The 24,696-nt window shown below is 39.2% G+C and overlaps 1 protein-coding gene across 6 annotated transcripts in view; it reads left to right on the top strand.

Annotated features, from left to right (window-relative positions):
* Positions 1 to 24,696, top strand: part of LOC116391853 (ecto-NOX disulfide-thiol exchanger 2-like) — a 153,337-nt gene that overhangs the window by 121,316 nt on the left and 7,325 nt on the right. For 4 of the 6 annotated variants that reach the window (XM_031862818.1, XM_031862821.1, XM_031862815.1 and 1 more), the window contains 6 exons: positions 7,025 to 7,131; positions 10,538 to 10,658; positions 13,748 to 13,935; positions 17,479 to 17,619; positions 22,782 to 22,838; positions 23,801 to 23,906. In XM_031862818.1, the coding sequence (XP_031718678.1) occupies positions 7,025 to 7,131; positions 10,538 to 10,658; positions 13,748 to 13,935; positions 17,479 to 17,619; positions 22,782 to 22,838; positions 23,801 to 23,906 (720 nt within the window). The remainder of the gene's footprint in view (positions 1 to 7,024; positions 7,132 to 10,537; positions 10,659 to 13,747; positions 13,936 to 17,478; positions 17,620 to 22,781; positions 22,839 to 23,800; positions 23,907 to 24,696) is intronic. The other 2 variants (XM_031862820.1, XM_031862819.1) reach the window with 2 other exon arrangements.

The following is a 24,696-nucleotide window of genomic DNA, read 5'->3' as shown; positions in this document are numbered from 1 at the left end:
AATGAAATTAACGGTGACACATTAATGAGCCAGCCTTTGGAATTTGATTTGAGCAGACCGAGCCATTTGGGGACAAAATAAAAGGATCTTTGATTTCAACTAATGCAGCGTTTGTGTTAAAGGGGAAACTCAGGACCAGATTATGACAAAACTATGAGTCCAGTAAACTTAGAGATAAACACATTGAACGTCTGTCTTGGACTCTCAGAAATACAGTATATTTAGAGAGGACATGTTTTATATTTAACGATAAATGTTTCCTTTGTGATTATTGGTAAAGTTGGATTTTACCGTATCTCCCATCCAACGCTGGCTATGAACAGCGTAACCGTTTTTACACTATTCAGAAATGTTGGTGCTTTTGTTTGTTGTAATTAAGGCCAACATTTGTTGGCAGATTGTGTCTTCACATGGAAAATTGGCCACCAGTCACAGAAACAGGATTTTACCGGTGAGTTCACATGTTAAGGAGCATGTGGGCTCATTGAGCGTGTCCCTTTCAATCACACGCTAAACGATTTATCCTATGTTGCATTCCCCGTAGAATAGCGCTTCATCCTACAGAATTTACGATTCAGTTATTGCTATACTTGGGTAACAGGTGCAATTGAAGCTACGCTGAAGTGATTCCCATGACACTCTGTAGTCTGCGGTTATATAACAGCTCTGTACGGCATATCAAATGCTCAAATACCCAGAGACAAATGCATAAATACGCTCTAACCCACACATTTTCACACACAGACACGTAGAAAGCTTTACATGTTATAATGTAAATATGGAAGCTCATTTCCGCAGCAAAAAAAAAGAAAGTCACCAAAAAATAAAGAAAAAAAAATTGCAAGTTTTTGTTTTGCTGGCGGAAAAAAATTAATAAGTAAAAAAAATAAATGTTTTTCTACTTTTTTATCTCATTCATGAGATAATTTGTCTAATTTCAGATTAGATTTTAGAGGAAATGGTGCATAGTTACAAAATCATTTCACAACAGGTTAACTACATGTAAATAAGCCCATTTACGCCAGCGAAAGAAAAAAAAGTCACACAAAAAAAATTTAAAAAAAATTGTAAGTTTTGTTTTTGTTTTGCTGGCGTAAAAAAAGTAAATAAGTTAGAAAAAAAAGGGCTCAGTTTGGAAAGGCATCAACAAAGTCTAAGATAGTCTTTACTGTTTACTGTACCGTTTACTGTACAAAAAAGCACTCATTATTACTAAAGACATATGATAAAGGACTGTATTAAAGATAACAAATCTTAACGAATTTAAAGTTTGTCCCTCTTGTATCTCTTGCAATCATTCAGGTTGTCATCTTTTTGTTACACTGCCACTGTTCTAATGCATTACAATGTATTCAACACGTGTTGAAAGTTAGTTGAAAGGCAGAAAACCACAATAGAGCATGTGTCCCCTGAAATCCTGGATGCATATTGATTAGCATGCTTGTATTGATATCTACATACGTCGTTCTGGTTTCAAAAGGGACGATTGAAGTGGGTTACAACCTCCAACGACTGTCTTTCTTTGCCTCTCTCTCATTGTCTGTAACTATCTCTCTCTGTCAGTCAACCTCACTCTTTTCCTTTCTGTTCCTCTCTCATTAAAGGCCATCCACATCCAACACAATAATCCATACAGAACCTTATTTCTATTCATGAATTTGTCTTTCGCTCGCCGTACTATCGCACATGCAAATGTCAACACTGAGATTTGTCTCCCATGAGGCAGTTTTACACCCCACACCTGTGAACAACAGACACATCCATATTTACCGGGCTCTGCTTTTGTCAGAGACTGCCATCCAAGGACACATTATTATCGGCATTATCACTTCTGTCACCTTGAGGATAATTACCTTTATTGAAAAGCTCTTGACATTGTCCCTTGATTTTTTATTTTTTTGTAAGTGGAAACAGACAACTTTCACCATTTTCCCTCTTTCCCTTCTTTTTCTTTTTCTTTTGCCCAGTAGAGTTTCCGCAGTTTTCTTCCGAAACTTTTTCAGCATCAAAATAATATCACAATACAAATTACTCCGCTTGATCCACCGTCTGTCATTTCCGTTACCAGGAGATGGATGGCTATAGATAGCTAGTGGGGGGAACAAAAGCGCTATCCTTTTCCTGTTTTGGTTGCGCAATAATTCACTTTCTTTGTGCCGTAAACCAAGCCTTCATTTTCCCAGAAGATCATACTCTGAGGCAGAAATAATTTCATAGTGACAGCGAGGCTTATAAGGAACCCATCTAAACACTGGTGGTGTATTTATTCTATAGCCATTGCATTGTGCATTCAACATTTACTTCATACTGATAAGTCAAAGCAGAAAAACTTGTCGATTGCCTTTCAGTTTGCTGAATACATAAGCAACAACACATAATAATAATAATAATAATAATAATAATACATTTTATTTATAGAGCGGTTTTCAAAATACTCAAGGACACTTTACAAACATTAAAATCATCATAAAAAGCTATACACTAAAAACATAGAACATACAACATTCGTCACACAAATGTGATCCAGTAAAACTTTGAATCCGCTACGGAAATGTGACCAGAACGCTGCTGCATCCAGTGAACATCCGGGGTTGCATATACATATAATCCTCAAAATGTCACTGAATGTTACGGACCACTTACTTAACAGGTGGGTTGAGACGAATTTCAACAGTTACTTTGTTAGCTGACAGCATTTCCTCACCCAAAATCACAACAAGCAATTATTGTCCATCAGAGGAGTTCTATATATTGGCACCACTATTAGTCTGTCTTGGACCTGCTTCTAAGGCATTCCTCCATTTGATAAAGTGCCGACTTCCCATTATGGACCTGTTTCTGCTAACTGGTCAGGGAATACGAGACCTTATCGTTGTGTCCCTGTTAGCAGGGAAAATGAAAAACCTGTTTAGGAGTATTGCTACTACCACTGGCTGGCGTGTCCCTAACCACAACTAGTTTCCGACACGGCTTGCTAGGCTTGACAGCCTTCTATCAAAGACATGGGAGAGTCTCCTGGGTGCTTCGCTCTCACCAGGGGGATTGTTTCACCACTCAGTGCTTCTGGAGGGGAAAAGGCCCAGATAGAGCATCCTCTTCCTCTGTTGTCTGGTATTCACCCATTCCTCTGCTGTGGAAGAAAGGGTTCTCTGTGTTCGGCTGCCAATACCAAGACGCATCTCACCATAGGCGCTAGCACTCTATTGACCCTTTACCTCTGACTCTTTGCCTTCCCTAGGGTGCTTCTGCATTGCGTCATTTAGTAATCCCACTTTCATTTAAGAGCGGAGGTGCAAATACTTTGCTTAGCGTCGCTAGCTTATCATCCTTTACAACCCCAAAACACTGTATGCAAACTTTTAAAAACCCAGTGACTAAGTTTTAATAGTTTTTCAGGCAAGAAAGTAACCATTTAGATTCCCAATGAGTGGGCAGTTTACCCAAATTACACCTATTTGGAAATTTACACTGAAGCAGTATAAGACAAGCTGGTCGTTGTACTCATCACATCAAGAATGTTTTTGTTATTATTCTCACTGCCAGAAGGCGTAGACACAGGTCCGCACTACATGTGGAACCATGTAGTACGAGAAACAAATAAGAAATTAAATCAAGAAAATCGCAATTAAAAAGTTTGCGCTAGAAGATGAACTAATATTTATACATTTCAACTCTGTGTGGACTTTTGTCTACCCTTCTGGTAGTGGGAGTATTTCCAGAAACACTTTCAACATGAGATCTTGTTTGCTGAGTCTGACCAGCAGGTGTACTGATATGCTTCAGTGCTTCTGTACTTCCTCAAAGAGGAGCCATCTACACCTGGCTGATAGATGTGGTACTGTGAAACCATCCGATCGCAGCAGTGTAGCTGCTGAATGTTACCAAATAGCATTCATTGTTTAAAACACTGCTAGCACTAAACATCAAGAACGAATACAATTGAACCATAAGGGGAAATGGGCGGGGCAGCATATGGTGGACAAATACACTGGGAATCTGCATTTTATTCAATTTGTTGCAATTGGATTTTATTTTTTCTGCCAATGTTTTGGCCACTTAAAGTTATCAAATGAAAATATTTAAATTGATGTCTCCTACAGGAGACATAATATATCTTCTTACCTCTTAGTTTTGTCAATTCTGATTTATAAAATGGATCATTTTCATGCGCACATCCTTCTTATGTGTCTCTTTCAATACTAGCTGTGGATTAGTTCCAGGCTTTGTACAACATGACAAATGTGAGCTTTTGATTTCTGCTTGCCACAGTGATGGATCTGTCCTTTCACATACAAATGACAAGGAAACTATTTCAAACTTTTGTTTTAACTTGATTCAAACATTGCTTCTGACAACCTACTGCCACTATTTTCATTTCATATTTCAGCCTGTGCAGTAGAGAGACAGACATCCTCATGTTGGGAAAATATGTACAGTAAATACTAAATAGATAAAATACAAACATATATATATATGTATAAATAAAGTAACAATGTAAATAGCTTTACAGTTTACTCTCCTGATGTCAATGCTGGACTATTTTCAGTGTAGTATTAAAGGTATATCAGTGATTGAGTGCCTGACATAACAATACTATATTAATAGATACATACTTACTTGCATAGATCTACAATATAGCTGAAGCCCAGACGTACACATCATGTGCTCATATTGAAACACATTTTTACATTTTAAATCGTAAAATACATGTGAATAAACAGAACCTATACTGCCAGTGATTGCAGTAGATCGCTCTGGTCCACCATTCCCCATTGACCAATGAAACTGTAACCAAGTAATCAAGGAATAAATGTATTATTAATATCAACACCCACTGTAATACACACACACACACACACTTATATGCACACATTTTTTCTGAAGTGTAAATGTAGTGTCCAATATAAGAGCCTCTCCATACAGCCATAACATAAACGTGGGCGCCTTGGAGGGAAATATCAATACACCATAATGTAGCCCAGAGCTGATGCAGTTCTAACCCTGAACATATCAATAATAGTCAGGATACAGTATGTGATGGTGGCTCGATGCATGGAGTTCTACAGCAAGCTCTTTTTTTAAATATTGTAATTGCGTTGAGTGATGGAGGGAATCTATTCAGATGAAATGCTGAGTTCACTGTCTCTCGCTGTAGTCTAACACGATAGCCTCCAAAGTACCACAATGGCCTCTGCAGAGAAGGAAGGAAAGCAGCTATTCAGCAAAAAAAACATAAAAAATAGTTTATCTTGGCATCTTATAAATGCTTACTGGCCTTTACAGAAATCACAAAAGTCAGTTCAGTTTAAAATGACTTTTATGGTGAAAACAGTTTTGCTACTAAACTAACTGAAATGATAAGAAAGGAAATGACTGTATATATGTAGGTCTTTATCTTAATTTGGTCGACCACATTGCCACCATGCAAGTTGTTAGATAACCAGGCATCTAAAATGAAAAAAAAAAAACCTTCAAAGCCTTAACTAGGTCTACGTCAAATATATGTTTGTCCTAAATGTCTAAACTCATGTCTTACGATTCGTCTGTCTGAGCTGAGCTGCATTTTCTCCTCTGAGCAAACAACTATCGATGTGGGCTGTTTATTGCCTGATTGTATGAAAAACCGTACTAATCAAATGCACATTTGCCCCTGTGTGATGACTGTGAGTCCATGGCTCCCAACTGCAATATATTTTCATGTTTGGCTGGTAAACATTTTCAACATTATGTCCTATTTCTCGAAAGACTCTCAAGACTAGAACCAGATTTCCTATAAACCCTATCACAACATCTCTGTCACACATAGGATGTTGCTTCTTTGGTTAAAAGTTTCTTTCTTTGCCTTAGGGAAGACAATAAACATACAAGAGTTTTGTTGTTGTTTTTTTAAATTTGCCTTTGAGTCAACCTACCATCTGCTAGTGCCAAAAACTCAAGCAAGCTTTCATGCAATTTGCACTTGAGGATCAACCTCCTATTTCCAATTTGAGTCTCTCTTCACACCATAGAATTGCTGATTTAGACTGCTACAAGATATAGAATTCAGTTTTGGGGCCAGAAGATGTTGCTAATGTTTTCATTGATGGTCTCATTAAGTTACAGTACACACAATATGAAGAAATCAATGTGAAAATGATTTGATAATGCTACACTTAGCATTAAAAGTAGTTCATCAAAGAGTATGGTTTACTATCTGAAACATTCTCTTCCAATAAAACAGTTTGATTTCAAGGACAGTAGCCAGTTTTAGCTCTTAGCATTTTTCCCCAAGCAGCTAGGGATCTCTCGTGGGTCCTATTAGAACGAATTTCACACGAAAACCACCATTTCTCTCCAGTGATTGCACCATTTTTAAATAGTAAGTGCTGTGTAGAACTCTGTTGGATAGAGTTTTAATCATTGGTGTGCAAAGACTAATATCTGAGGAGAATTGTTCATCTTTATGTCAGTAGATGATACGAAGCATAGAACCACAACGCAGTGAAACATGTTTGCTTCTCTTCTCTGTTGCATTAATAACAAACTCACCCCTCTATAAATTATATAATATCATTCAACTTTAATTTTAAAGAACCAAAGAATCCCGCACACGGTTTCTTCACAGTTTCTTCACAGTCAAGAGTTTTTGATCCTTCGCACTTGTCAAGGAGACTTTTCAATGTGAGAACTTTTCTGTAATAATATGATCAAAAGAAAACACACAAACTGATCAAGACAGGAAATTATATTTGGAGATATACATAGAAATATTTTGAGAAGGAAGGAGTTCACGACATGTGGTCTTTTTATAATGGTGTCAAATAACATGCACCAACATTTGTTTCACTGGGACCCCCTGTAATGCTATGTGTTTATATATGTGTAATTACGTCAATAAAACATGTCTCAATATATGACACAGGTCTGAAACATAAACAGTGCATACTGTAGATCCACATCTCTTTTTTCCCCAGCTGACTTGATTGTTTCATTCCTTCCCTCTCTTTCTCTCACTCTTCCCTACATCTACACATGTCTTCCTCAGTTGAAGAGATCGTGTCTGTATTCAACGCTGCTTCCAAACAAAAGGCATGGGACCATTTCTCCAAAGCTCAGCGGAAGAACCTGGACATGTGGCGCACGCAGGTTGAGGTTGGTGTTTTTGTATTGCTGCATCTACAAGTATATATGCAGCTGTTTGTAGTTTTAGTAAGGAGCTATATAGCAGATCAAACAAATACAGCTTGAACCTTTTGCAGTTAAGTCAAAGAAAAAGCAGAGTTTTTAAACACTCAACATTGAAAAAATATAGTTGTCTCTATCCAAAGTTGAAACCAAATCCTTTTTAGTTGTTCCCCTGTCTGCGGCATTGATTATAGTAACCCCATTTACGCTTAGTATTAACGTACGATCCGAATTTTGATATCTCATGTTTATAGGGAACAAGTTGTTAATACAAGTTGTAAATTATCACAATTATCACATCACATTTTCAGGCAGAATCAAGATAACAAGAATGTTTATAAATAAAAGGTGTAAATGAAAAGGCCTCATGATCAGATGTCATTACCCAGATAATAGTTTGCATGTTAATACAAGTTAATGGTGTGAGGCTTCTGGATGAGGTTTTGGTCTTTGAAGGCTTTAATGAGCCGGTGACTGAGAGTTTGTTTTTATTTCTCTCTGCTGCTCTAAACTGTGTCACCATTTGCCGCCTGCTGTCATATATAGAAAGACAGGAAAATAACTGCTTAGTTGTGTGCTTGGGCCATAAATTGAGGTTATCCATCTCATCCTCTTTTCAGAAACTGACAGGGCTTTGCTGTTTTTCATTATTATTTACCATCAGACAAATGCCACGTTAATTATGGGGAAGATTTGTGTGTTAATGGATTTTGTGTTGTTTTTGATAGAGAGTGCAGCATTAGGTGTAGGCACGATTGGTGAAATGTTGATCCGCTGAAACTCTCCTAATGCCTGAGTGTAGAAAGTGTTTGAGTTTGAAGTTTAATCTACAGCCAGATATTTTACACACACACACACACACACACGCAGGGTTTCATGCACTCACAGAAGCACTGCGTATAATGTGATATATCCACAGACGTCATCGCACATCAAGCGTTGTCACAGCATGTTGCTGAAACATTCTCTCTGCTGAATGTCAATGAGACCTTATTCTTTGTGAATATTCATGTACAGTATCAAAAAAGAATCGTGTTCTTTCTCCTCCATCCCCTGCAGATATATGTAAATGCTGATACGTTTCCAGAAATAGATTGTGACATTAACAAGCATTCGGAGCCGCTGCTGGGAGCTGTCCACATTAGTGTTGATACATTAATCACACTTTACACTTTAACCCACAAATATTGATTTGCTGTTAGGCGGGGCACCATGCCTCTACACATTGTTGTTGGCTTTGCATCCGAGGTTTTAGCGCACCAGGTGAGTGTTTGTTCAGTTCCCGTGGTTTGTCGCTGCTGATGTTGAAGAGCCTCTTGTGTTCAACATAAGTAAAAATCAGCTCCTGAATTATTCTCGGTGCCTCTGTCAGGTTGGGTGTTGTTTCCATCACTGTATCTGTAATAAGACAAAGTGCCTCACCATCTGTACACCAGGCAGACTGCAGAGAATACAGCTGTAACTCTGTTTCAACATCATGGGTGGTACAATTTATAGTTGATTTTTTTCTTAGTTGCTTAAATGAAGCAAATCAAAATCCCATTAGTCACTAACTAACATATCTCTCTTCGTTTCTTCCCATTCTCTATTTTTGTAAAGCTGTCCATCCTTTTATGTTTGCTTTTTTACTTGAATTAACAACTTCTACAGAGAGAACAGTTTTTATTCTCCGTATCAAACATCTATGCTTTCTTACATGAAGGGGGGGGGGTGAAAAATAAGCGTTTGTAAGACCCTTGTATGAAGCTCAATGATACTTTCCAAAGATTAACATTAGCGAAACGGTAATGATGAAATATCATAGCTTGAGGAGTATTGGAAATCAGGAGTTTGACATTTTTTACTGACATTTCCGTTCCTAGAGCCACAATAGCAGCAATGTCAGTCTGACAGTCGATCCACAGCTTTGGTTTTGACAACTATTTGATCAATTTCAATCAAACTTAGTGCAGACATTCGTGGTCCCCAGAGGATGAATTGTATTAACTCCGGTTAACCCTTTTATTTTTTAACTACACTACCATCCTCATGTAAAAAACTTTAATTTGTTCAAAATCCTAAGTGACATGTCAGACTTTGATTCTGCAGGCCGCTGTTTGTCTCTTTGGTTCTTACAGACACTGAAAGTTGACTTCTTTTAACCATGAACACAGTGCATTCAATTGGTTATCATTGTAACCATAACAACAAGTTCCCTGACCTTAACAAATGAGCTACTTTAACCCAACTGTCATCTCTCTGTGAAGCTTTTGTTACATTCTTCTATTCTGAAATATTTGAACAGTTTTAAATGTGAGACACACTTTGTAGGTTATTTTTCAATTTGTCAAAAAGGGATGATGTTATTTTGAAAACAACATTTGTGAGTTTGGTGTATTGAAACCACGGAGAATCAGTCATAGTATCACATTAGTGTAGAGGCTTCTGCTGGGGAGGAAATGATCTGCACGGACAAAATGTCACATACCTGCTTGCTCTCACTAAGGTGAAGCCTGTTAGCAGTTTTCCCTCCACGTTGACATGGCACAGGAAACTGAAGTGGACAAATTGAAGAGATGGTTGAGGAAAACACATCCAACCACCATTGCAGTTGTTGCATGTTGTGTTTTTTTTGAGTTTACTGGAATTGTAATGTTTTGTCTTCAGGAGTTGTATGTAACAAACAGACATTACACACGGTTGTTGGTTTTTTTGTGATGTTTTATTCACGGCTGCTTTGGAGCATTCTAGTAAGGCATTTGGGTGTTAACAGCAAGATGTCAGATTCATGAAGGATTACAGTGCTCTTTGATCTTTAGTTCTTTAACATGCTCGATATTCTGTTTTAATCCCATTGCCTTTTATCTGACCTAAATTTTCACACTGCATTAACCAGGGAAATAAGGCTTTGTGTCCTCTAACGGGATAATAGAACAGATGCACGCTCTTCCTGTATGTGTGTGTGTGTGTGTGTGTGTCTGTGTACACTGCCTGGTGTGTGTGTGTTTACCACCCAATAATAGGAAGGTAAGAGGACAATATGATCTCTCTCTTTCTGCAGGTCAAAATGTACCAGACTAACTTTGTCAAGAGTCAAAGTACTTGATTTAATCTTGATCAACCTAATAAACACTGCAGGCGATCATGTTTGTCCCTCCTTGGTGGCTCAAATATGAGTTTCAGGGGGTGACGCGTTACCCTGTTGCCACTTCCCACCTCTGACTAATGCAGCATAAGCCTGTATGAGTGTAGCATGTTGTCATTCACACCATGCAGTCCAGGTGTGTGTCTTTATTCAAAGGCTACGTGCGTGTGTGTGTGTGTGTGTGTGGCAATGGTTTGCAGTAAATCCACAATGCAGATATTTAGTTGCTCCTGTTTTTGTGTTTTGCAGAAGATTAGAAACATGCACAACGAGCAGCTGATGGGCATCAGGGGAGAGGAGGAGATGGAGATGTCGGACGATGACATGGAGGATTCCTCCGCTTCCAACAGCAAAGACTCTGAAGACTTAGGTACAAATATTTGGGCTGACAGTGTACAAGCAGACCACCTCAAGGTGTCACTCAGACAGAACCAGGACATTCTGATGTAGCATTTCAAAATTAAAGCCCTTCAAAATCTCATTCATGAGCCAACTTCAAATCACATTCATGAGACAATTTGTCTAATTTCAGATTCGATTTTAGAGGAAATGGTGCATAGTTACAAAATCATTTCACTACAGGTGAATAGCAGACCAGCTAAAGGTGTCACTCAGAGAGAACCAGGACATTCTGATGTAGCATTTCAAAATTAAAACCCTTCAAAATCTCATTCATGAGACAATTTGTCTAATTTCAGATTAGAATCAGTTTTAGAATCAGCCTTAGGAGGTGCAGGCCCACACCATCATGTGATTCTCCTCTGTGGAGCACAGTATTGGTCTCTTGCATGTGTTCATGAAATTAATTCTGTAAAATATATTAGTATAGTAATTGTAGACAAAGTGGGGTCAATCAAATTGGTTGCAGAACAAATTGCATTACAAATGTTCACGAAGGAGCCCCTGGAAATCATAGAAACAAATCATTGAATCCTAAATCACACACACACAAACACAGTGATATCAAATCAGGGCCTGCATTACCTCTGAAGCTAACTTCTTGTAATCTGATATTAGAAACAGGCAACACAATAACAGATAAAAAGCGGTGCAGAACAGGAAATAGAGCTAATCTTTTGAAATCTCTTTTTTCTGAGGGAAAGTCGTGCCCTTTAGGCTTCATATTGGGAGTTGCTCTGTTATTATTACTGCAGTGACTCTCTGCAATGATAAATCTGATATGCGACCAACAAAAAAACCTGTGAAATTAAACAAGGAATAAGACTAGCATTGCTGAAGCTTCCTCTAATGAAACTGTGTCATATTGGAGGCATACTTTGTTGGAATTTGATAAATGATGTCGCTGGGTCTACAGAACACAACGTGCATACAGACACATAAGCACAAAGAAGCTGAAAAAGACATCTCACAACTAGAGTTATGGCTAAGGGTTTTCTGTCACAACACACAGGTTAATGAGAGAATAAACTGTCATTATTCTCCCAGCGTGGTGCGTATGTGTGTGCATGCATGCCTACAGGTGCATTTATTTGTTTGTTAGTGTTGATAACATTCAGAGCAAACACAGGAGAGATTGTACAAAGCCTTGCCAAGATGCTGGCTTTCCTTGGGCAGCAAGTTAATAAGACGATGATCAATACTGTCCTCAGCCCATCATCCATGCCTCACTGAACACTGCAGGGAGAAAACACACGTTTGCACACAGGCGGGGGTCTCCATATCTATCTTTGTAATATCATTCATTTGTAATTTAATCACGTTTCCACACATAGCTTGAGAAGGATAAAAATGATATTTCTCGACACAGAAAGACATATATACACATAACATTATGAGAGCATCAGACACTGTGATATGTTAATGTGATTCACATGTTAATCATAGAGGTGAAATTTAACACAATTCAGGATAATGTTACCGTCTAATCTATGTCATCAATTCAGAACCATTCTGTGAGAAATATTAGTCAACTAATGATTGGGTGTCTTTTTGATTTGACTGGCAGTCATTGCAACATTAGGCTCACAGTATTAGTTTATTGCAGTGGTGGAAAGAATGAGCCTTATTCACACTACTCACCGATGTCACTTTTGTTCTATTGGAAATTGACCTTCAAAGTAAAACAAACTGAAGTTCATGAAATATGCATTTATTCAAACCCCGGCAAACCCACAAGTGGTCCGCTGATTTAAAAGTTCTGTGAAAACAGGAAAATAAAAGTAAGAAGGCAAAGAGTGCAAGACAAACAACGAAAACCTTAATAAATAAGAAAGCATGGTAAAAACGTTACTGATGCTTCCACTGGCGTCAACGTGAATAACACACAAAAAGGTTAAAGCCCGGATGAAGCTTGAAATATGTGTATGTGTGCTACAGGTGGACATCAGGGACACATCAAGCTCTCCAGCTGCCCAATATGGAGAAATAGATTGTGGGAAAGACTGTGTTTTCAATAGGTACTAGTTGATTTGATTCAAGCAGCAGATGGAGAGCTCAGACTCTGTGATGTAATAGTGTTAATGTTAACTGTAGCTCCAGGAAAAATGCTTTAAGGAACCAGTATACTCCATTAGAACTTCTTGTCAGAAAATCAAGCCTCCATTGTCCTCATGTTTGAACAATATCACATCTCCCCCGTCTCTTTTTGACGGATGGCTTTCCACCCCGCCTTCGACGCCGTTTGATTCAGGTAGAAACACTATCAACGTTGCGAGTGTAACCCGGCCCTAATATCTAATAGGGTTAAGGTGGTGTATCAACCCGGCACACAGATGAACGATGGTCAGTCTGCTAGATCTGCTTTTGTCTGCCTTTAGTCACACTGAGGTCAGCGTGAATTGAATTTCTTCAGGAAAGCTAACAGGAGAAAAAGGAGAATCCCATTGAAGTCAACAGCCCGTTTAAAGATAAAAGGTGCTTTTTTCCATTTTTCAAAAGGGATTGTACTTTAGTGCCGGCATGGGAACATAATTTCTTAAACACTCTCATACTCTACATGTGGTTCACAAATGGAAAAGGGGGATAATGATTCTTTGTCTAAAAGTCTCTGGGGAGTTTCTCCACCCTTTTATTAAGAGTAAACAGAATTCATTTCGAGGTAGTGTTTTGAAAACAATTCATGGCATTTTAATGCTTTTGTATGAGGAAAAAGAATAAAGACATATGATAATGTTATTTACAGTATAAAGTCATGGATATGTTTGTACTATTATGTAATGCTGACAGATGCTTCAATTTGGCCATAAACGCTGGACTATTTGTAAATGAATAAATTGGTCGGTATGGGGTTTTTTCCCAGTGATTTTACAAGCATTCATGAATATACAACAAGAGCTTGTAATTTCAAGGATCAGTTACTTTGTACTTGTTGAAGCCTGACTTGGAGACCTACGGGGAGAGAACAATAACATTTAGACAGAAACTAGACCGATTACATCCTTTGCTAGGCCGTCTAATAATGTGTCATTGTGTGTGTTCGTGTACCGTATGAATCTCTAGGTGTTTCCCAAGCCGAAGCCTTAAAGGAGGAGAACGACTCGCTGCGCTGCCAGCTGGACGCCTACAGGAACGAGGTGGAGCTGCTCAAACAGGAACAAGGCAAGAACCAACCAATCGGCAGTGAGGAGGACAACACGCACTCTCAGCAGCTCAGCTTCCTGCAGCAGGCTCTGCAGGGCATGCAGAAGGTAAGGTGTCCCATAGAAACATATTAAAGATGCCTCAAACATCAGGGAGCAAAATAAGAAAGCAAAATAATGAATGCAAAAGACACTCAAATCATGCAAATCCCACTCTAAAATATTCAAACTACATTCATCCAAAGATGGACTGGATTAGAAAGGAAGACATTTCTTCATCTCAGTAGATGTTTTCTGTGATTCGATATTCCACCAGGCAGTCGTTATGACATGTGCAATAAGTTTAAAATGAGCTGTATATTATTGGGTAACATGAAACCAAATAGAATAAATGTCATCAATACATTCATAACCTATCCGCTGGAAAACAATATCCACCTGAAGGAGTATATGTATTGCACTTCTCCAAAAAGAGCAGCTGTGTAGCATTTTCTGTTTGGAGCATTTTCTTGCTATCAGAATAATAAGAGATCACTCGACAGTCGCTTGATTCCAAAGCACTCTTGAAACAAGCCGCTTTGCATTGAACACAGGTGAAATATCCTGGCTCAGTCATACTTCAAAATGATTTACTAATCAGGAAAAGAAGAAGCAAAACAAAAGCCCCATACCAAGGAGGTACCTCGACTGGACACGAAAACAAACCTCATCCACTTTCTGTGTGGCTGCAATCAGCGAGAGTTAAATATTTATTGCTGTTAAAGCAGCTTTAATCTTGGCATTCCTGTTTTGTTCCTGATATTGCAAATTCATCTGAAGGACTTTCTTTTTTTTTTTTTAGAGTAACTCACATCGGCTCCGGCTTATCACACCTGATAGTAATCACTGATTCAACAATCAAATCAGACTGTGCTCAGAGATATAGCAGGTCATCTTCAGGCGGCGATAACATTGCAATATTACGTGACGGCACAGAAACAAGCCGAGGCAAAGGCTTTCAGAGGAATCTGTGTTTAGCAACGCTGTCGCATTTGTCATTGCACTGTAAAACTAGTATTAAAGCAGCGGCCATTAACCTATCACCTTTTTATACCAAATGTGCAACGTGGCGGTACTATTACGCACATACAGTGGGCTATAGACCATCTAATATAGACCCAGCCTGCTTGATCCTCAGATTAACCACGTGCAATCTGCAGACCGGTCTCTTGAGAGACCTCCAGCCAGCTCACAGCGGGGTCTGTGAAGGGAAGGGCAAACCTACCAGAACAGTTACGCTAGTTATGCTACACACCTGACTTGGCTACTTCCAGGTGTATTCAAAGGCCCTGTGCACCCACACAGGTGTTTTTTTCACAGATTCTGTCTGATTACACCTCTGCTCAGGTCGATGTCCGGCTGAGGGGAAATATGTGTGAGGTCCCTAAACGCCATGTACCAATTAGAATGATTAAGGCGTTAATTGTCCCGCCCTCACAAATGCAGCAAACGAGAGTGAGACGACAGCCTGCACACACCCATGCAGTCCTGAGGAGCTGAACTGTGATCAGGTAGATTAAGTACACCTGTGTAGGTGGGAAATGACTGTGTAGGAGCTTTAAGGCTGGTCATGTCGTAATTATATTTCCAGGAGGTTCAGGATTTAAAATGAGTTCAAACCCATGTTGTCCCAAACATGTCATGTAGGCTCTGGTTGCTCTGTCCTCAGAATGTGGCGTTGATGGTTGCTGTTCACTTCCTCCAATGTGAGGATTTTATATCAACTGATACATTTGTGAGCTTGCAAACAGTTTTTTTCCCCTTTGTCATAAAGTATGAACGTACATGAAATATATATTCGTATATTAATCGAGAAAATGATCATCAGATTTATTGATAATGAAAATAAACTTACTTCCTAGTAATAATCATCCTTTAATTTTGAGATTAGATCTATATTGTTGCTTATTTGTACCGTTAATTGCTGTTTGTTTATCTTTACAACGCAGTGTGGTGAGACAAAGTCTACTGCCCTTTTTTATTGTCTTCACTGTAGTTCAATTTGGGGACAATTGTGTTTGGAAGCTGCAGGCATGTGTTTGTGGAGGGGTCGGGATGTGATGTGCATAATAGAGTTTGGCATTTAGACAGAAATTATATGATTTAAATGGCTAACACTAAAAAAAAGCATTACGTATTTGTGTCTCGGGGAACAGCATTGAGAACCACAGCTTCAGGCTATCTTGATAGAATATTACCCTCAGGAACATTTAGTTATCCACTTGAAAAAAGAAAACACTTCCTCAGGCGGCAATCCACTTATCTGATCACCTGCTGTGTTGTCAAATAGCCTCAGCTTGCAGTTACTCTTCCTTAAGCTATAAAAAATATTGTTTACAAGGCAGAGGAGCTTTTCTACACTTCCATCTCATTTGACAAAGTGCATTGTAATCACCTTTATGTAATGTGCCTCCAGCACGTGTATGAAAACATCGGTAGATAATTTGAACACTTAGTAAGTATTACCAGCAGATACGTGTATCCCGTAGGAGAGAGTTGATGTTCACTTTGAATCCTAAAAGACATTTCAATTGTCTGCTAAAGCCTTTTTTCATACATGACAAAATATATATATATTTCCTTCATTTCCTTCCTAACATTAAGATTATTAATGAAAGGTTGACTGTTGTTTTTCCAATGCTGCACAGTGCAACCAAAGTCTGTTGTTTGTCATCTATTGTAACACCAAGTGTAAATTATCACACATTATGCACCCAGACAGCGTTTTAAGTCAAGCCTCTAAATTGTATTCTGCTTATGTATGGGCGTACATTTAATAATGTGTTAAGTAGTAACATCTTTCCACCGTGTTTACACCACACTTTAATTTGCACTTTTAAAATTCGCTCCTTGTCTTATCTGCATCTTGGAAATGATGTTAGATACAAACACACAATTCAATAAGAAGTTTGTTTGCGATGAACTGACCTCAGCAAATCAGAGGCAACCAGATGTCAATGCAATTGATGCAAATGTTCACATGAACTTGAAACTTTGTTCGACTTTGATTATTTTTAATACATATAAAGCACTTTTAAACTTGTGTGTATATATATATATATATATATATTATAATGTACACATATCATAGTGCTAGATATGAGTACTAGATTTGTGCTATTTGTCAGCCACCTGTCTACTTTCCTGTACTGCAAAGTGTATACCAAAAAAAGATGCAGATGGAACACAAACCATCATAGTGTGTAATGTAAAACGATTACGATGTAATTGGATCATTCATTATCCAGACAACATATTCAGAAAAACATTTTTTAAATACTTGGTATGAACGAGGTCTCAGATATGCAGATAGGCTCAATAAGAGCAGGTCCGTCTGAATCGCTCCCCGACTTCAGACCAGTGCTCAGTGTTCACCTCACTTGACACACACTGCACAGCACCAGTGTAACTGATGAATAATTCAGCATCACTTTAAAAGGAGGAGCTGATGAGGGATTCCTTATTTTAAATATCTCCCGAAAGGAATTTTACCTTTTGATTCTCCGGAGTTAAGATTGGGACCCTGCATCAGACAAACTTGTTCTCCTTCTGTCAACGGTCAGCTGGTGAAACATGGCTAAACTTCTTCTCCTCCTCCTCCTCCTCCTCTAGCAACTTCTGAGAATGAGGGACGAGTTGAAGGAGCGAGAGGCAGAGCTTGAGAAGAATATAGAAGACAAACAGCAGCTGAAGAACCAAATCCATGACCTCACATCAGGACTGCACAACCTGCAGACTACACACACACTACAGGTTAGAAGAAAACAAGCACAGGCTAAGTCAAGGGAAAAATGTGTGTTCATGTGTTTGTGTAAATGGTAATAATGAATCTTTTAAAAGAAACGGGCCTCATTTGTGGTCTAGTTAGAAAGAAATTACTTCATAACGACTTTCAGTGCATGACGAATGTTGCATATTGGAAAGAAATATTCATTTAAGTGAAGATTTTGGTGCATTTAAAGTGGTGTTTAATGATTTGTCGCTGAATCAACCCAGCACAGCAGATGAAAGATGGAAGGTCCCCCAAAAAGCAATTGATAACCAACAAATAGATCTTCGATATTAACCATGACTTTACAAATTAAAAATGGCAGATAATCTGAAGTACCTAAAAGACCATGTCACTATGATTTAACCCATCATTTAAGATGCAGGCTTCAAAATAAAGGAACAGATAAAGTGACTGAAATCAGAATCCTGTTAAAATTGCATGAAGTAACCTGTTCTCCAATTAACCTGATTACTGCAGTGCATGCAAACGCACTACGTGAGATAATTTAGATACAATTATAAATGCTGGATTACATGCTGCCTTATTTCTTGTGAATTATATGTGCGTATTTTAAACCCACCATTAACAATGAAAACTACTTAACGGAGAGGTAATTACAGAATGTTAATACGTTGGATAGCTATTGCTGAAAATAATGCTATTAATACTATCAAAAATGGGGTTTGATGTTGTGAAAAGTATTATAAATGAACTTTAGTTAAATATTAAAAGGGAATCACACATAATTGAAGAAGTCTTAGTGTTTCCTGTGAGAAACTTCAACTGGATATATTTTGCACTTTTAAGATTTCACTCCCAATTTCGGACTCGGATCAAGATACAGCCTGTAGCCGTTCCCTGTGTGGGAGAAGGCTTTTGAGGCCACATAAAATCCTTCAATGAACTTTTACACCCAAACGAGATTTATTTTACAATATGTAGTTCTGAAGCGGAAAATGTTTGCATATCTTGGAAAAATGACCCCGGTTACGATCGTGCCATCGCTGTCGTGTCCTCCATTTCATACTTGTAACGCTGAATGATGATGTAACATCAAAAAGTAGGAAAAAAAAAAACATGCCACAAGGTAACTGAGATTAGAAACTTGAATGTGAAGTAAAAAGAGTGTCGTCTCCTGTGTTTACCATCAAGGTGCCCTTGAGCGATGAACAACTCTCATGAGGCTGCTCATACGCTGACAGGAGAAGACTGTGATAGTACAGAGCAGCTCAAAGGCAGTTTGCGTGTTACAACTGTCCTGGAAACAAAAGCTGTGAAGAGACAAAACTGTCCTGAACCGTAAAGTGAAATATTCACTGCGTCTCTACTCCCAATCTACAAAGATGCCGTTTTTTTGCAGGTCACTTATTGACATACAACAAAGATTGTATTGGATTGCAGCTGTGCTCTGTTACCTCTTGCTGGCCTGTTTTGGCTCAGCATGGGAGCAGAGAGAAGAGCGGATATGAGATCGAGCCTCGAGTTCAGTCAGCTATGTAATTGGATAATTATAATACTAAAATGGTACTGTCAAGTGGTGCCTGATGACTCTGGTGGTTTGCTGTCTGCCCTTGTGTCATATTTTTGATTTACAGAGCTGCTGTAGTTAGTTTGCTTTGAGCAGATTGGAAGGTCGCTCAACTGCGGATATTTAAACTTTGTGAATTAGCTTTTCTCTTTTCTTTGTGCCCTCTTCTCACTGAGAGCGATCTATGCATGTGGCTCCTCGAGAGGAGCAGTTTCTTGGCTGATGAATATGTCCCGTAGATCTCAAGAGCTCGCACTGGGTCCTCAGCAATACATCCGCTTAGTGTGAAGTTGTTTGGATGAACGGTTGCCAAGGAAATCAAAGGACCTCCTCTTTTGGCATGGCTTTTAAAACAGGTCAATAGTTATTTCCAGGAAATGATGAGGAAATTGTTCTGAAATTATGGATCCTTCAACTTAAGTGTTAGTTGCATGTCTGTGTATGTCAGTTATCGTGCAAGTCTGACTCCTGATGGGTAATAGACTACAGTTTTACAGGAAATGATGATGTTCTCTCTGCAGGTACAATATATTTTTGCTTTAGCTTCTCTAGCTGTTCCACTAGTTCTGCTGGTGAGGATTTATTTTCACTCCTTCCATATGCATCTCTCCCCATCCTGCATAGAAATTCCCTCTGTATATAAGCAGAGCTGTATAGCAGCAGAGATACTTTATCATCTGGACCCCAGTGAGGAGCACGTTGTCCTCAGGTGGCGTTAAGGAGATGGCAGGATCTAATGTTTGACTATTTCTGTACAATCGCATGACAAATACGTACAAGCTCTTTATGTCTCTGGAGCAAAACTCCTCCTTCTGGACTTTTTTTGAGTGTTCGCGTGCATCACCATGTTGTGATGTTTTTTTTCATACTATCCTGCCCTGCCCTGGCTCGCTGGGTGCTAAACACCGCACCAAAAGTTCATATTCATTCAACTCTGCACTCACGTGTGACTGACCTTTTGTGAGCGCTGCCTGTAGCTGTACCAAAAATGGACAAAAAAGTCAGTTCGCCAGGTAGTCAGAAGCAAGGAAGGCAGGTTATAAAAGTTGCATGTAGCTGGCAACAAAGTCACAGCAACATCTTTGCTTAAGCTATAGATAATTTACTGTAACTGGCAATTATAAAACAGCAGCATTTTAACTTTCCAAGAGCCCTTTGTCAGTGAGAGACTCACAAGTAGCAACATGAGGAGCGTCGGTCAGCAGAGAGAAGAGGAACACGAATGTAGTGCTTCATCTGGAGCTTGACAAGTGGCAGTTTCATCACTCTCCCCTACCTCTTGTTTCCCAGCAAGTAACCTTGACTACACATGTAGAACATCCCCACTCTTCCAAATGCAGGACTGCCTCAACTTCCACCACAACCACCACACTGGGATCAGCCCTATACACATAGCACAATCCCAGTGAGTAAGGCTACAGCAAACACTCCTACTGTCCCTCTACTTGCCACTGAAAAGGTAAAAGTGTTTCCGCCCTTACAAGGAGGATGTCTTGGAAGAAGTATCCACTTCCAACCAACAGGCAGTGTGGTTAAAGTTGGTAGTCATCGGCAGGGCCGATAAGTGACAAGAAATTTTAATACACAATTGTCAAAGATATGTCTGCGGTGTAGTTTGTAGTTTGAGTGCACTGACAAAAATAAAGAGGCTATAGTTTATATTTTTATGATGACAATGTGACAATGTTAAAGGGGTCACTCGTAGCTGAATCTGCAGTTCTCCATCCATGTTTTATGGAGCTTTGTAAAAAGTTTCAGCTCATTGTTTCGCTGTCTGGCGCACAACTTTACCCTCACCGATCTTTAAGTGTTGTTTTTGGCTGCGACAGGCAACTATTTTAAGAGAAAAATCTGCTGAATACCTGCTGAATACCAAACACAGTTTAACAGTTAGAAAAAGCCAGCTATTTCCCTCAGGAGTTGGTAGAGACCAAAAACAGAGCTACAAGAAGAGCGGATATATTACATATACAATTTTAAGTCCATCAACTTAAAGGTAATAATATGTCAATTCTGTGTACACACCTTGCTTCTGCTGCCCCCTAGTGACCAAAAAACGGTTAATGTGGGTTTTAATAAGTCCTGCTCTGTACATATCTGGGTCACAATGCTTTAATAATCACATATAAGCGATCCTTATCAAAAATGTTCTCCTTATCGTGAATGTATCTCATCAGTTTGCCAACCCTGTCTCCTACAACATCACATTCCTATACAACCAAACGGAACTCTCAATTACGTTTGGAGGGAAACATATGATCTTCTGGACCGAACGGTCACAGTTTTAAACAGTTTGAAAACACTTAAACTAAATAAATGAAATGCTACAAAACTACTTTGTTAGATTTAGTAAAAAACTTCATGGGTTTGTTTAAAATTCCGAAATTGAAACGCATTAAAATACAACATAATGTTCAGGCAACAAAAAGTATTTTGTTCACACAGGACAGGAACGTCAGTCCTCTGTAGCTCTGTGTTTTGTGACCCATCCACCACACCAACCTTATCCCTGTGCAGACTTCCACTGATTCCTTTGAAACGTATTTGTGATATAGCGAAAGCAAATGTAATCCACAACAAAATAGGTTTCCCTCGAATGCAGTTTTGTTGTGTGGGAACGTAATTTTCAGGAGACAGGATGGCAAATTACCTTCACTGAGTCACTGATTCCTGCTGTCACTAAGTAGTACTGGATCTACATTAGATCAGGTCACAGTGACTTTACCTGTCTCATTATGTAATGCAGCAATATACACCCTATCATCAATATCAGTCCATGTTGGAAAATAAAGACGACTGGAGCGGCGTAAATATTAGAATACAGATTTATTTACCGAAACCTCTCGTTTTATTCAACAAGGGCAAAGAAACTAACAGTTTCCTCTTGGCATACACTATAGGTGGAGAAATACATTAACATACATACACTGAGACATACATTATGCCAGCACATTGTACGGGGCATCAGCTGCTCTCACACAATGTGACAGTTCAGTGCAGTGTTTACATCGGATGGTAGATTACGTATTCATTCACCGTGTGCATTCACGCTGCATCGCAGCTGTCAGCGCTGTATTATTTCCTAATACTGTGTATCTGCTTAATAATGCCGTTACCATATCTGTCACCTTGTCTCCTCCACTCATCTACTCTCAAGATGTAATCTTTCATCATGCACCTGTCAGCACTGTTGTCATGTCATTGCCGCCTTCAGCCAAGAGAAGCTACTTTAGTCATTTTCAACAGTATGTCAGTGACAGTGTGTCATCCTAAACAGCGTGTTTCCATTCAAATGCACTTAGAAGGTATTTTTTAAGTGCACACATTATGTGTTGATGCAACTGTGATTAAATAAATCTTTTCACACAGCACCGCAAAGCACTGAGTATGTTTTATTTACACAATTTGACTTTTCTTTATCTGACTCTTCTTTATCTGACTCAGCCTCAGAAACTTGAACAGAAAAAGCCCCTCTGAGACTAGGCTGTGGTGCTGCTGTGAGTGTGTCTGTGAGAGTCAGAGAGGGATGGAGAGACAGTTTTGGTGTGTCTGATTGCATTAGTGGGTGATTTGTTTCTCATTGGCGTTTCCTCTCATTTTTCTAATTGACTCTAGCCGGAGACGTTAAAGCAAGATGACAGAGCGAGCGAACAGACTGCTAATCAAGACAGTGTAAGTGTGTGTGTGTGTGTGTGTGTGTGTGTGTGGGGGGGGGAACTCTCACTACTTTATTTTTACTTATTTCACCTCCTCTCATCCCCTCCTGTAACCCATTACATTACAGTCATTTAGCGGACGCTTTTATCCAAAGCGACTTACAATTCAGAGTCTATCACATTTCTACACCGTAGGCACAGCTACGGGAGCAATTTTTGGGTTAAGTGTCTTGCTCAAGGACACATCGGCATGCGACTAGCGGAGCCGGGGTTCGAGCCGCCGACCCTCTGATTGAAAGACGGCCCTGCTATCCACTTAGCTACAAACCCCTCCACTGACATGAAATATGATTACAAGCCAACCTTCACAGGGCCTGTACTTGTCACTGACTAAATCACCCGGACACAACTGTGTTAGAAAATGAAGGACCAGCACACAGTGCAAGTACATACCTGCACACACTCTCACATTAAACCAGAACTTGACAACAAGGCCACTGCGTGCTGATTAGACTAGACTTTGGAGAGGAAGCCACGATTCTCGTTTTAACAACTTCACTCATTAAGACATGAATGTTTTTTTCTGCGACACGCACACATCCACATTTCCTCCTCTATCCTCACTTCTGTGTATCAGGCTGTCACAGGTTCACAACAGCTTGATCATTAGCATCGTTAGCGCTTCCTCTGTCTTGTTTTGTTTTTAACCTTCATCAGAACTTTAGCTGCTGGCTTCATTCTTTAGCTCCTTCGTCTTGCTGTCTTGTCCTTATTTTTATGGTGATTATTTTGGGTTTATTTTCAATTTGTTTGCATTCGCTTATAGTGCAAAACTCTTTGCATGCTTACTGAAACACCCTCAAATGTGAGACTGTTATCTACCCAGAGCCCTGTTTAGATGTTTCTGTTGCATCAGTGTTTAATTCAGGTACGATGTGGTTCTTTCAACATTGTTTTGTGATCTTTGTTTTTCTGCAGGATGTAACGGCATCATCAGTGGTGTCCTGCAGTCAGGACAAAGAAAGTCTTCCAGAGAAGAATCGTCCCGGTCCTGTACACACAGAGAGGGATGCACTGCTAGTCGGTATGCTGCCTCCATGGCATCACTGCATTTACAAAATAACAATATATTTTTTCAAGGTTGAAATTGTCTTTCTGACCACACCTCCACAATATGGCTTAACAATGAATCACACATTACATAAAAACTGAATTACATGAAAGCTGCATGCCCTGAGTGTCATGGTTGGGACGAAAGTCTACAGATGAGGTACTTATATTATAATTAGGATTAGGAGTACAGTTATAAACATCCTGACAGACAGTTTTCATCTTTTGTTCACTCAGGTTGAGACTCATAACTGTGGCAGCTATTTAACAGTCATTTATTCACAGTGCAATCAGCACTTTTGGCAGTTATAGCCACGGCTTGGCTCTGGGGCTATGACAGTCAGTCGGCCCACTGCTTTGGTGAAGTTTAAAATATCTCAACTATCAGATGGATTGCCATGAAGTTTGGATCTCCATGGTACCCAGAGAGATAATCCTAATGACTTTGGTGATTCCATGAATTTTTCTCTCGCGCCATCATCAGGTCAAAAATCCACTTTGTTTCTTTGGAAAAAAAGTACCTGCAAAACTAGATTCACATCAGCCCCAGCTGTACATTGATTAGCAAATGTTAGCATTCTGCTACTGCCACGGCGGCTACGAGGCAGACGGTTTAAATAAATAACAATCGAGATAAGAGAAAAAAGCTCATATAAATAATAAACTGTCGAAAACACTGAAATATTTAATAATTTTAGTTTGCCTTCAAATAAAACCGGAAAATATTAAATTGAGCAGAAGAGGTTATGTTGATTTACATTTGT

The sequence above is a fragment of the Anarrhichthys ocellatus genome, unplaced genomic scaffold, assembly GCF_004355925.1.
Source record: "Anarrhichthys ocellatus isolate YVR2014 unplaced genomic scaffold, GSC_Weel_1.0 scaffold27, whole genome shotgun sequence".
NCBI lineage: Eukaryota > Metazoa > Chordata > Actinopteri > Perciformes > Anarhichadidae > Anarrhichthys > Anarrhichthys ocellatus.
This window is presented reverse-complemented; position numbering and strand designations above follow the sequence as displayed.